The sequence below is a fragment of the Manis javanica genome, chromosome 15, assembly GCF_040802235.1.
Source record: "Manis javanica isolate MJ-LG chromosome 15, MJ_LKY, whole genome shotgun sequence".
NCBI lineage: Eukaryota > Metazoa > Chordata > Mammalia > Pholidota > Manidae > Manis > Manis javanica.
In genome coordinates, this window is record NC_133170.1 from 1,052,122 (window position 1) to 1,065,016 (window position 12,895).

The 12,895-nt window shown below is 47.3% G+C and overlaps 1 protein-coding gene across 12 annotated transcripts in view; it reads right to left on the reverse strand.

The window, feature by feature from the left end:
• Window positions 1-12,895, reverse strand: part of ANO6 (anoctamin 6) — a 163,293-nt gene that overhangs the window by 41,604 nt on the left and 108,794 nt on the right. For all 12 annotated transcript variants that reach the window (XR_012125590.1, XR_005058894.2, XR_005058893.2 and 9 more), the window contains 5 exons: window positions 10,399-10,541; window positions 7,912-7,989; window positions 4,005-4,230; window positions 2,808-2,977; window positions 2,513-2,610 (listed from right to left, as the gene is read on the reverse strand). Coding sequence is in view for 9 of the 12 variants with exons in the window: in XM_073222851.1 (XP_073078952.1) it covers window positions 2,513-2,610; window positions 2,808-2,977; window positions 4,005-4,230; window positions 7,912-7,989; window positions 10,399-10,541 (715 nt within the window). In the remaining 3 variants the exon portion in view is untranslated. The remainder of the gene's footprint in view (window positions 1-2,512; window positions 2,611-2,807; window positions 2,978-4,004; window positions 4,231-7,911; window positions 7,990-10,398; window positions 10,542-12,895) is intronic.

A 12,895-nucleotide genomic window follows, 5' to 3' on the forward strand; every position in this document is an offset into this window, starting at 1 on the left:
TACTATTTTTTCTCCTACCTCCTTTTCATGTGGGCAGTTCAGTTTTTAAAAGACATTTTCCCTTATCTGATTAACTTTAGCTGCTTTCATTTCCCTGCTATTGTCCAAAATGGTCTTTCCTGTCTGAAAATCACCAGAGGACAACAGAGACGTGGCCAGTGGCCTGGTGATTGGTGCTGCGGAGAAACATAAAGGAGGGCGAGGGACGGGCGTCTGCCGCTGGGGCAGGAGAGGGGTGGACGCACGGAGGGTTCCCTTACTGTACATCCCTGGTTCGTCCTCTAGCAGAATCACACCTTGAGCAGGGACATTTCTCTGTAACAGTTCACTTTTCTTACTATATAAGCAGTACATGCCCATTGTGGAAAACACAGCAAACATATAAGCAAGAAAATTACAGCCATCCATCATATAAACACCAAAGGACAATGCTATCGGCATGCCGGATATTTAACTCTAATTATTGCTGTTAACATTTTACCAAAAATATTTCTCCAGAGCAAGTGGCTTAATATAAGAACCACACTAGGCTTTTGTCAACCACAGAATGACATTCCCAGGAATGCCTCGAATACCAAGTGTGACTGAGGGCAGGGAGGCCAAGGGCTCTGGGCTCGTTCTGGGGCCCAACAAACGGCCCTATTCACCGACTGATGTTACCAACTCCAGGTGTATGAGTCCCTCACGCTGTCAGTAGGAGAGTGCCCACTGCTCAGGGTGCTGGGGAGACCCCAACCCCAGTGCTGGGTGTGCTTGATTCACTCCAAGCCCCCCAGAAGAGGACCCCAAGTGAGAAAGGTACGTTTACAGTGAATTTTACTTCCCTGTTCCCTCTGGTCTATTTAAGTGGCGTGAAAACAGCTGCTGACTTGTAAGGCTTTTCTCTCCCTTTCTCTGCCATCCTGGGATGGGTGTGTTTAGGGTAGTAAGAGAAACGTACATCTTTGGTGTGTCTGGATTTTGTGTGAAAAAGTGTGAAGGACAGTGGCCCCGTACACAGAGAGGCGGTGACGGAGAGGCCACGTCTCGCTCTGACGTGGCAAACACTTCAGCAGTCCCAGTCTCCAAGCAAGGGGAAGATCATTCCAGACACTGTGCCGTACACTGAGGTGAGGGGCTTTTAGAAGACGGGGGTGTATGATTTCAGAACTGAAGTTGTGTGAGTTCCCGCCTCCATGCCCCAGACATCAGTAAAGGCTGCCGGGCGTGTCCTGGAGGGTGCTGAGGGGCCAGCAGGGGGCAGGGGGTACAGGGGGGCGCAGACAGAGAGAGATCAAAGGTTTTGTGAAAACAGAAACTCAGCGCCAGAAATTATCGTGAAAAGGTACGTGTGGTAGGCAAAAAAACAGTCCCTGCAGAGATGTCCAGGTCCAAACCTGACCACCTGAGGGCATTAGGCCCATGGCACGGGGCAGTTAGGAGAGCTGGTCAGCTGACTTTGAGATGGATTATCAGGTGTGTGCGGTGCAATCGCAGGGTCATTACAGGCAGAGGAGTTGGGGACATGCTCATTGCTGGCTTCCCACCAGCCCAGGAGTGCAGATGACCCTAAAAGCTCAAGACGGCCAAGAAACGGCCATCCATCCTAGAGGCCTTAGAAAGGGCCGCAGGCCTGGCAGCACCTTCAGTCCAGGCAGACCCGGCCACACTCTGACTTCTAGAACCACAGGGCATAAAACCTGTGTTGTTCGGAGGGTTTTTAAAAAAGTCCCTCTCATGACCATTAAGTCCATGGTATTTGTTAGAGCAGTGATAGAAAATGGATGCAGTGACCCCCTGAAATGTGCAGAAATCGCAGACAGCACTGGACTCCCACTTTGATACAGGACAGGGCTTATGGGAAAATTTAAAAGGACAGGGTGACCCTCACTAACATCTGTTCTCATCTTTTAGGGAAAGAGCAAGAAGTCAAGGCTTTGTGGTCATTATCTTAGATGATTATGTCTTACACATCGTGTAACCCTAGGACCACAGGAGAGGTTTCTGTGAAAGTGCATGGGCCTGAGTTCCACAGCAGCCTCTCCTTGGCAACGTGAAAGGGTAAATCATTTAACCTTTTGAGCCACAGAATCTTCACTTGCAAAAAGGGAGATAAAAATAACAAAGCTTCGAGTGATTGAGAGATATACATAAAGCCCTCAATACACCGATCAGCACACACCAGAACTCAACAAACTGCTGTCACTGACTCTGAAACCACTGTTTAAAGGGGCAGAAGTCATACGAAGTTGTGCAAATACTAACTTCACAGCCCAGCAGGGGCCACCCGCCAAGGCCAGGATGGTCGGCCAGCAGTGATGGGCCACAGGCACACCGAACACAGCAGGGGGGCACTTGGGTCAGACACAAAGCAGCTTCTCTAACACAGCAATTACACACTTGATACATTTACACGGCTGGTCGGGCCACCCTGTCTGGAGACCTTTATAGACGAACAGGTGGGCAAGCAGATATGCAGGCAAGGTGGGGAGGCTCTGCCCCATGCCCTCCCAGAGACTGAACCCATACTCACGGGAGCAGCACCTCTTGTATGTTATTCCAGATCGCCTTGCCCCCCATGATGATCGTCAGCTGTGTCGTCAGTTCGAGGAGACAGCCACCCGGGTCACACTGGAATATGAACAAGAGACTCGTTTCAGTCTGAGATGGACTGATGGGAAATTGAGGCATTAATAAAATTTCTGACATTCTGTTGAGGCACAGAAGAAAATGTAACAAATAACACAGTGAAGACACTGCTCATTGGGCAACTGGGAGGACACACAGGCAGCTCCAGCTGTTAAGAGAACCCAATTCTGTATTCTTACCTCTTCATTTCTATACTTTCCCAGCCAATACACTGGCTCTCCTGGGTAGCCTACAAACTTGCCCTTGAAGAAGGCAATGTAGAAACATGAGGAATAGTAGTTGACGAACTGGAATAAGAACATCTTCATAGTCAGGCTGTTCTCGTAGTCTGTCTGGGTCCTCGGGAGCTCTGAGGTCAAAACAAGGAACATTGTAAAGCTCAGCTGCTTTGGCTCCCTGATGAAAGACATTGATCCAGGAGTTCAACATGTTTAAAAAAATACAATTCACACAGTTTCCATTTAAACTGTTTTGAATTCCTTCATACAGCTACTGTGTTAATTACAAGTTTACACATTGTTACAAGAGTTTTTCTGCTCATAAATACAATATCCCACATGGCAAAAGAATTCAACTATTCCTTAACATTGACAAGCACAATGTTATCAAATGGACAAGAATTGTCTTCTCTCAGGTCTAAGCAGACAGAAAACTATTCTTGAACAGCCGGCTGACACTCTCCTGCCTTCTTGAATCACAATGAGGCAGGACTGTTGAAAAGAACAAGGAAAAGAGAGGCAGCTTCCTGGAAGCGTGTGGGGGACAAAACAGGTCATCCTCTGAGGTTAGAGTGTAAGTCGGTCTGATCATCTTTAGAAGATGACCACCGAGCAGACCCTTTGGACAACAACAGGGGCATATGTGGTCTGTGGGAAGCACTTAACTTTGGCTGCAAAGCAGCTGCCTGGGATACAAGCCAAAGAAACATTTGTTACCAGAGCTAGAGCTGAAGAGGGCGGGCGGTATGGATACGAATAGCACGGGGGCACCACGCGGCGGTGAGCCTGCCTCTCCTCGTCACAAGGGCCCTCTCTGCCTCCGGACCCATGACCCCATTCCACTTATTTGCAATAAAGAGGCCATTTACCCTCAACAACGGGGTTCATGATCTAATGCAACTGAAAATATTATTCAGCACCGATCTGTTTACATGGAACTTGGGCATTAAAATTCTTTGTCCCTTTTACTAACCCTGTAGATAATTCACTTCCCATAAATAGAGGAGCATAATAAAATTGTTAGATAAAATAGGTTCACACTTGGAATTTTCCAAAAATTGTAACATAGTAGAATTGAAATGCCCAAGAGACACATTCTTTGTATTCAGCAGGTCCTCGAAGTGTCTCAGAAACTACCGAGCGGCAGGAGGGCCTCACCGAAATTAGTGATCATAATCGCCACTTTTTCATAGATGGTGTTCAGGATCATGATGACGATGAAGCTGATGACGGAGGCGGTGACGGACGTGGCTGTCTGGGGGGTCAGGTACTTCTGAAACGGGTCTGTTCCATTAAAGCTCTTGGGAAGTTTTGCAGAAAATACAATGAACACCGACAGCCTGTAGACAATAATCCCGATGACGGAGGCAATGATCAGCAGGATCTGCAAACGCAGCAAACGCAGCATGAGATTCACTAATAATCGCGTCTTTACACTTAAAAAGCAGCCCGCTTACATGGGAAAGGGGCGCGTGTGAGGTGATATACATCTCACAGAACTGCCACATGAGGTGGAGAGCAGGCACGTTAAATGTCCAAGATCAGAAATGGAGGGATGGTGGCCGCGTGCAGGGCGGCCCTGCTGGGGATCTGCACGGTCTGAGCCGTGTCCTGTCAACCCGAAACTGCTCCGCAAAAGTTTGGTGGCCGAGGGCACCTGTCTTGAGATGGGGTGAAGACGGGGCAGCTGGAAGCTCGTTTTGGAAGGAAAAAGGCCCCGTGGTAGCAGAATGTGAGGAAGAGCCCTCCTAGAGCCGTGGGGTCATTCGGGCCGTGCAGCAGTACTTCGGGCCCAGGTATAGTCCACACAGAGCGCAGTTTCCTTCCAGCAGAGAACCTGCTGCCGGCCCACTGTCAGACGCGGGTTCTGTCTGGGGCCCTGGGCAGAGGGCTCAGGGCTGCAGCAGCAGCAGGTCTCTGCCCACGGACATGCCACGCCATTCACGCTCGGATCTGAGATGTGGTGGCCGCTGTGAGACAGAAGCTGCACAGAATGTGCCTTCTGGGGCCCAGCAGACCCTGTCGGGTTTCCTCCGGGGAGTGACTGCCAGCCAGGGCGGCCCTCGGGCCCGACGCCTGCACCCGAGCCCCAGCTTGGCATCTCCTGCGGCGCCAACCTCCTCACCCACGTTACGGGCACAGTAATGCGACTAGCCACAGGAGTGCTGTGGGGACTCGACGGGCTACCACAGGGAAAGGCAGCCCCGACGTGAAGCCCAGGCACACGGAGAGTGCTGAGCATTGGCTACGATCACGGCAAGCAGTGGTAAGAAGAGGCTTTCCCTCTCCCAGCCGTCAGTCCGTAGAACGGCATCATATCTCCCCTGTAATCTCTCTCTCTCTCTTTCCTTTCCTTCACATGTAAGGCTTAATATGTAACGTGTGTGAGAACATGTGAACCCCGGGCACGGCTGAGAAGGATGCACTGGAGAGGAAGCATGCCGAGGCCTCCCCGAGCACACCTGACCAGCGTTTAAACAGTGACACGGGTAACAGCGAGGACACTCTCCATGCTTACTACCCACCTCAGCACGTCCGTCATCCTGTGCATCCTCACGACAGCCCTGTGAGGCAGGTGGTGTTAGATCTCTTCCACAGATGAGGAAATAGAGCCACGGAGATTAAGCGATTTGCCCCAAACTAAGCAATTTAGGAACTGAGATACTCACAGACTCCAGAGACCCGCTAAGCTGCACACAGCAGTGCCTGCCTCACGGTTTATGGAATGAGTTCTGATCATCTCAAGAGTCTTACAAATGTGGCACATTTCCTGATTCTTCAGGGCATGTGATAGGCTTAATATTTCCTCATGGGAGGAAGCTTGTCATCTTCCTTCCTCAAGTCTCTTTATCTTTTCTAATATAACCTTAATGTACTTTTCTGATCACGACTCTACTATATGCTTAGTATAGAAAATTTGAAAGGACCCAGTAGTGGACACTGGCTTTTGCTGCCCTGCATCTGTTCCCAGTCTTAGAAAAAGACCCAGATTTTACTCCATTTTCAGTCCCATGGTTTGCTCTGGACTCCCTGCCCCAGCTTCAGAGACAGATCCTGATTGGTCTGAGACAAATAGGTATCCCATCCTATTGGCCTCAGCAACCGATTCAAGGACTGATGAATGATCTAGTAAGAGCCATGGAGATGTGAGGAGCTACTCCTAGTGCCCATGGGGGGGGGAAAAGTTTCCTCTGTCAATACAGGAGGCTACTGAAAGAGATCTCTCTCCGCTTGGATATGATGCAAGATCTGGAATGCTGCAGCCACTTTGTGACCTGAAGGGAGTGCCTAAAACCAGCATACTGAGAGACCACAGAAAAAACACAACCACTGATGTCATCTGGGCTGCAGTATCTATCAGTGGCTGAAGTTGTACCTCTCACCTGGGATTTTCAGTTACAGGAACCAATAAATCCCACCCACCCTCATTTCTATGTTGTTGCTTAGACCAAATGGAGACTGATTTTCTAAAGACTCCTAACTATAAAAACAAAGGATAAAAAATACAGGAAAACAGGGACAAGTCTACTATCTACATACATACATAATTCCTTCAGAAACACACATTATTTCATATTTAAAGTCATTATACATAGGAATTTTATCCTTTCCTTAAGCCTATTATAACATTTTAACAGGTCATAAAATATTTTCATGGACATACATTTTCATGTCTACATAATATTTCACTGTATAAAGGGTGGGGGGTTACATATTTTGGCTGAGATACTGTACATTTGTAATAAATATGTCTGTGACTAAATACTGACTTTTGTGTACCATTTTGAAATACTTCCTGATTAAGTTTTTGAAAGCTCAATTAGTAGGTTAAAGCAATATGAGTATTTTTGACTCCTGATACGTACTGGCAAAGTGCTTCCTGAGGCCAGCGCAGTGTAGAATTCCAGTGTAGAATGAGGGCAGCGAAGGGCTGAACCTCATCCTTGCTCAGCCGTACCACTTGGGAGGTGAAAAATCACACCTCAGTTTGATCTGCACTGATTGAGTTACTGTTGCGGCTTGAAGGCCATGTGGCTTCTCCCCGTCATGTGTGCTCGTGTTCACAGCCTCCTCAGCTCCTGTGATGTTGGGCGGTGCCTTAGAAGTGACCTAGAGTCTATTTTATTGAAGATATTAACCCTTTTCCCTATTTGCTAACAAATCATTCTACTGGTGTTTTTGCTTTAAATATAGGATGCTTTTTTGGTGTGGAAATCTTCAACTATTTTCCTCTGAAACTTTTCTCATTGTTACTAAATTGAGAAAGTCATATTGCATCTAGGATTGTACATTCATCAATATTTATTTATAGCTTTTATGGTGTTGCTTTTTAAAATGTTTCTGGAATTTATATACTATGTGTTTGATAGTATGGTTTTAAACTTTACTTTTTTCCCCCCAAATAGCTAACAAGTGTTCCATTACCATTTATTGAATAATTTTTACTTATCCCACTGATTTATAATGCCTCCCTCCTCGTATATCAAATTTTTGTTGCTATCAGGGGCCATATTTGAGCTTCATGTTCTACTCTCTAATCTGGCTGTTCTGGAGCTAATAAAACGCTCATTATACTGCTAATTATATTACCAATATGACTTTACTAAAAACAAACGCAGAATTAATTATTTGAGTTCTGTTATTTTATAAATTTTGTCTTTTTACCTAAAACCATTTAAGGCTTGTTTAAGGCTTCCTTTATGTCTTTCAATAGTTTTTATGTTTTCTTCGATAGTTCCATCATCTTGCTGCTCAGGCTAGTCCTAGACATTTTATTTCAGTTGTTACTACCAGAGAATCGTGGAATTCTCAGTGCTTCCCACTCGATGTCTTCATGAGAAATGGGAAGGTCCTGGACCGCTGGTCTGTGTGAACCAGTGAGGTGCAGGGTGCGGAAGCAGCCGTGTGAGCAGACAGGTATCCTGAAACCTGGATCGCTGCTCTACCTCAGGTAAGTAGTTCCCTGGAAACAATTCTACGAGATTACACAGGGTCCAGCTCAGCTTCTAATTGCCTTGCTGTGTAAGACAGAACATTAACAAATCTGTGGCGGGCTCGTACGTACCCAGAACAGGACGGCGCTTGCGCAGAGGGCTATACGTATACATTTCCCGCAGGTAGTGAAGGGGACACGCTCTTCTTCCTGGGGAAAAAAAAAGAAAAGTCGAGTCAAGGAAGGGATCACTCCAGTGAAATGACAGTTCTCCTGCTTGGTCACTCAATCTTAGGCTTAACTTCTTTTTAATGAGTTTTCAAACAGAGCTTCCTTATTCACGGTTGCCTGCTTTCTGTTCCTCTCAAACACACAGACAACACATGCAGTGTTCACTTTAAAGATATTGCAAATGCAAGGGTGAATAATAAACTATGTACCTGCTGTGACATTAGCTCTGGAATCTGGGTATCTGACAGGGCCAAGTTGTGCAGCTTTCTGAGCTTGTCTTAGGCTTCAGAGGGACCACGGTGACCTCAGGCCTGAGGGACCGCAGTGATCTCAGACCCCAGAGGGACTGCAGTGACCTCAGACCCCAGAGGGACTGCAGTGACCTCAGACCCCAGAGGCGACCATGGTGACCTCAGACCTCAGAGGTGACCTCAGACCCCAGAGGTGACTGTGGTGACCTTAGACCTCACAGGCAACCATGGTGACCTCAGACCCCAGAGGTGACCAGGGTGACCTTAGACCTCAGAGGTGACCATGGTGACCTCAGACCCCAGAGGTGACCATGGTGACCTTAGACCTCAGAGGTGACCATGGTGACCTTAGACCCCAGAGGGACTGTGGTGACACACAGGGTCCAGGCAGGACAGTCTCACAGGGGCCTGCTGTACTCCCCACCCAGTACCAGTTTCCTGGTGGAGTTTCTATATTAGGTTGGTATAACTATGAATTTGTAGAGTTTCCATTTTATACTTTATAACATGTTTACATTTTTAAGAGAAGAAATAAACTCTTCTCAAGATTTACCTGGACTACAAGAGCAGCTATCGCTCACTAATAGCTGCAAATACGTGGCATTCACTCTGACCAGGTACCGTGGGCTCCACACATTAAGTCAATGAGTCCTCACCACAGTCACGTGAGGCGGCAGCCCTATTACCCCCATTGTACAGCCGAGGCAGCCGGCACAGAGAAGCTAAATACTTTCCCCAAGGTCGTTCGGCTAGTAAGTCGCTGCGTCCACATTCAACCTGTGTCAGTCCCACTTCACCTCCACACGACAGGCCTCTCTAAACCGAACCAGAGGCGGATGCGTTAGCAACAGAAATAAAGTGTGGAAAAAAGTTTAAAAAAAAATGAACCTTCAGTATTTTTAACAAGCCATGTTTCGATGGAAATTTAATTAATTAATTGGCGATATAAAATTTAAAACTGGCAGGTTTAAATCACCAACTTGTCTTTTCTTTGGTATTTTTACTAGGCAGCCAATATTGTAAGCTTTTGTTTTTCAGGATTCAAAAGACGTTTTTGAATACCTAATTTTATCTCAGTTTCTGCTTTCATTTCTGAGCATACAGTCTTTCAACAGCACATGCTTAGATGCCGTCTTTCAGAGCAAACAGTGGAAAATATTCATAGTGAGGATTATTTGAAGCCTGTTACATTGTAAAAGATAAATGTCACCTTCTGTTGAATATTGAACCTCATTTTTCTCCATTTATAAAATGAGGACATTGAACTGCTCCCTCCAGTCCCTTTTAGTGCCAACAGTCTGTAAATCTGTGATTCAACTTGGAAAATCTATAATTGGGGACATTTTCAGATGCTCATGGTAAGAGCATTTTCTTTCCAAGAATTTTTCATATTCAGACCTGTCTGAATTCAGCTCTCAATTCTCTGTGATGATAGAATGAAGCAATAACGCAGACAATTCAGAATCACCCCTCGTGGACTTTGGAATGTTTATATAGTTATATATGGCTTTTTTTTTTGTTTAATTTTTGCAGCAACAAATTTACTCTCCCAATCACATCAAACGCCCAGCACTGTGCCCGGACGTAGTTGGACCTCGACAAGCGCAGCCTTCCTGCCGCTTTTGGGCAAGAGCCACTTCGTTCTGTGCACCAACCGCAAGGCGGAGCCGCGACTGAGCCCAAGGGCAGCACAAAGGGGCAGGGGCGTCGGAGGGAAGAGGGGCCGGACTGAGGGTGCGCGCGCGCCCCTGAGAATCTACGCCGACACCGCGCACCTGCCCTCACACCTGTCACAGTCAGGCTTCTTTTTTTTTGCCCTTTTGACTGGTATTATGAAAGGACACAAACCAACGTATCTTCTATGTTCATGTCAGTCTAATTTTTTTCCATTTTCACTGTTATCAAGAAAAAAGGACCACATTTATCTCTGCGGCCACTGTTCTAAGCAGTGTTTCTTCCCTGTGGCTGCAGGTAAGATTCCCAGAGGAACTTCGAACCCCCCTGTGCCCGACCATCAGCGCAGCCGTAGCGAGGGCACCGCGGTGTCCCAAGGTCCCGTGATCTCCAGCGCGCCAGCAGGGCTGAGAGCCGCTGCGGACACACGGCCTGAACTGCACGCGAGCCACGTCCCCGGCACCTGAGTGATCTCGTTGATGACCACGTGCGTGCACCGGGCCTCGTACTCCGGCCGGGGCTGCTCTTCCTGCTGTAGCTCAACGGTGTCCCACTCATACTCAAGTTCCGCCTGGCGCCGCTTCCAGAACTCCAAGAACAAGGTGACTGACAGAGAGAGAGAACAGTCACGGGGTCTGCAGTGCCGACCGCAGTTTCAGAAATCTGTCCTGAGTAATACTGATCATCCATAATACTCTCTACAGTCAACAAGTTAATTTACAGGTGATGCTAATATTTAAAATTAAAGCAAAATATTGTATGTAAAGTCTACTTCAATAAAGAACTTTTAAAATAGAAATAAAAATTATAATGAGAAAAATGAGCTAATGCATTTTTCTGAAGAAAATGTGGATCATTTATTCAGTTTATGCAAACAGGACACAGCTTGCGGGAAAGTAAGAATGCGATGGTCAAACGCAAGTGAATGTTTCGATGCGAGCGGCCGGCTACCAGCTGATCAATTCTGTAATTCAAGGGCAGCTCGGGGCCCACCCATCCTTGGGTCTGCTCCCCCTCCACCCCTCTCCCTCTCTTCCTTTCTAAGAGCCTGCAAATTTATAAATTAACACACCCTGTTGGTCCCTAAATCTCTATTCACCCAGCCAAGCCTCCCCAAATTAAAATAATGATTCTTAAATATGGTATTTTTCTCCATCTTGTGCAAAGTATGAATAAAATAATTTTTAGAAATCTTTATCTTTCAAGACTTGTAACATAAAGAACTAAACAGAGACAATATTAGAAATTAATTGAAAATTTGGTTTCAGGGTAAGTCCTCTAGGCCCGTCATCGGAGCACTTAAAGCCCCCTTCCTATGTAGAAATGTTGAATTAATGCTGCTCCATCCACAATATTTTTAAGTTCTGAGAATAAAGAGAAAAGAGGAATTGTATAGGAATTACGTAAGAGTAGAAATAGGACAGGAGCATACAGGAACAGCAGTGCGGACTGCTAAGAGGACTGTGAGGCTGTCAGCACATGTGGGCTGGGCGCCCAGGGTCAGCATGCAGCAAAGGCTGTCCCAGCGGTGGGTCCCGTGGTGCACTCGGGGTGGGGGGGGCCTCAGAGCTGACCAGTGCGGGTGGGACGTCATGGCCATGTGCCCTGGGAGCCCCCACGAAGGCACGGAAACCGGAGAGCCAGGTCCTGCCCCGCGGCACTCCTGACATGATTTTAAATGCCCATCAGATGCCTCTGCGTGTCCCTCAAATCAGGAACTGAGCTGGACGGAGTGGGAGGCAACCGCGGGAGCCAGTCTGGCGGGCGGGGACCCAGCAGGGCAGCCCAGACCCAGACGGGCAGCCGCAACAGCCGCTTCCTGAGCCCTGGCGGCAGCTGTGCCGTAATGGCTTCCGGCTCCCCAGCCCCTGCTGAGCCCGGAGGCAGGTGTTGTTCTGCAAATGACTAGGTCCGGCCTGGAGCTCGAAGGTGAGAATTAAAAAGTGCGGTCATGCAAGCATGGAGCCTGGACGAGGTAAGGTACATCAGAAGGAAGGGGGTGTGGTGTGGTGTGGTGTGGGGGGGGTGTGTGTGTGTGTGTGTGTGTGTGTGTGTGTGTGTGTGTGTGTGTGTGTGTGTGTGTGTGTGTGTGTGTGTGTGTGTGTGTGTGTGTGTGTGTGTGTGTGTGTGTGTGTGTGTGTGTGTGTGTGTGTGTGTGTAGCAGATAAAGTACATCAGAAGGAAGGGGTGTGTGTGTATATGTGTCATGCAAGCATGGAGCCTGGACGAGGTAAGGTACATCAGAAGGAAGGGGGTGTGGTGTGGTGTGGGGTGTGTGTGTGTGTGTGTGTGTGTGTGTGTGTGTGTGTGTGTGTGTGTGTGTGTGTGTGTGTGTGTGTGTAGCAGATAAAGTACATCAGAAGGAAGGGGTGTGTGTGTATATGTGTGTGTGTGTGTATGAAGAATCTTTACTCCAACCACAGGTGTCTGTGCGTCAGTGGGAATGGGTGGGCTGGTGTGGCCTAAAAGGGGGGACATTTCTCAGACAAGTATGACTTGTATTACACTTATCCTAAAGGTTTTCTACCCTGAGCTTTTATGTAATTCCTAGGGAGCAGAAAAACACTTGTAGTGCCACATACATCTGGGCACAGGAGAGATGCTACGGGAATATGATGACGAGAGGAAAACATGACAGGATCCACCCGCCTCCTCAGGTCTGCGATTTCAGCCTCGAAGGAGGCTCACAGCAGGGCTCATGAGCACAGGTAACAAGAAAAGCACTATGAGACACTTAAAATAATGACTTCATCACACAGACATATCCTTAAAGATATACGTATGGTGCTACCAGCAGTGTTGAAATGCTTTCTGCATTCTAAAATCTGAGGAAATAAAATGAGCTCAATACACTTAAGTCAGTTCTATAAACACAGTGTAGTTAATGATCATAGAAAGCAATGGTAGATAGGAAATGTGAGGTTTATCTTCCCAGTGTCAAAATTAATATGTCTTTTTTG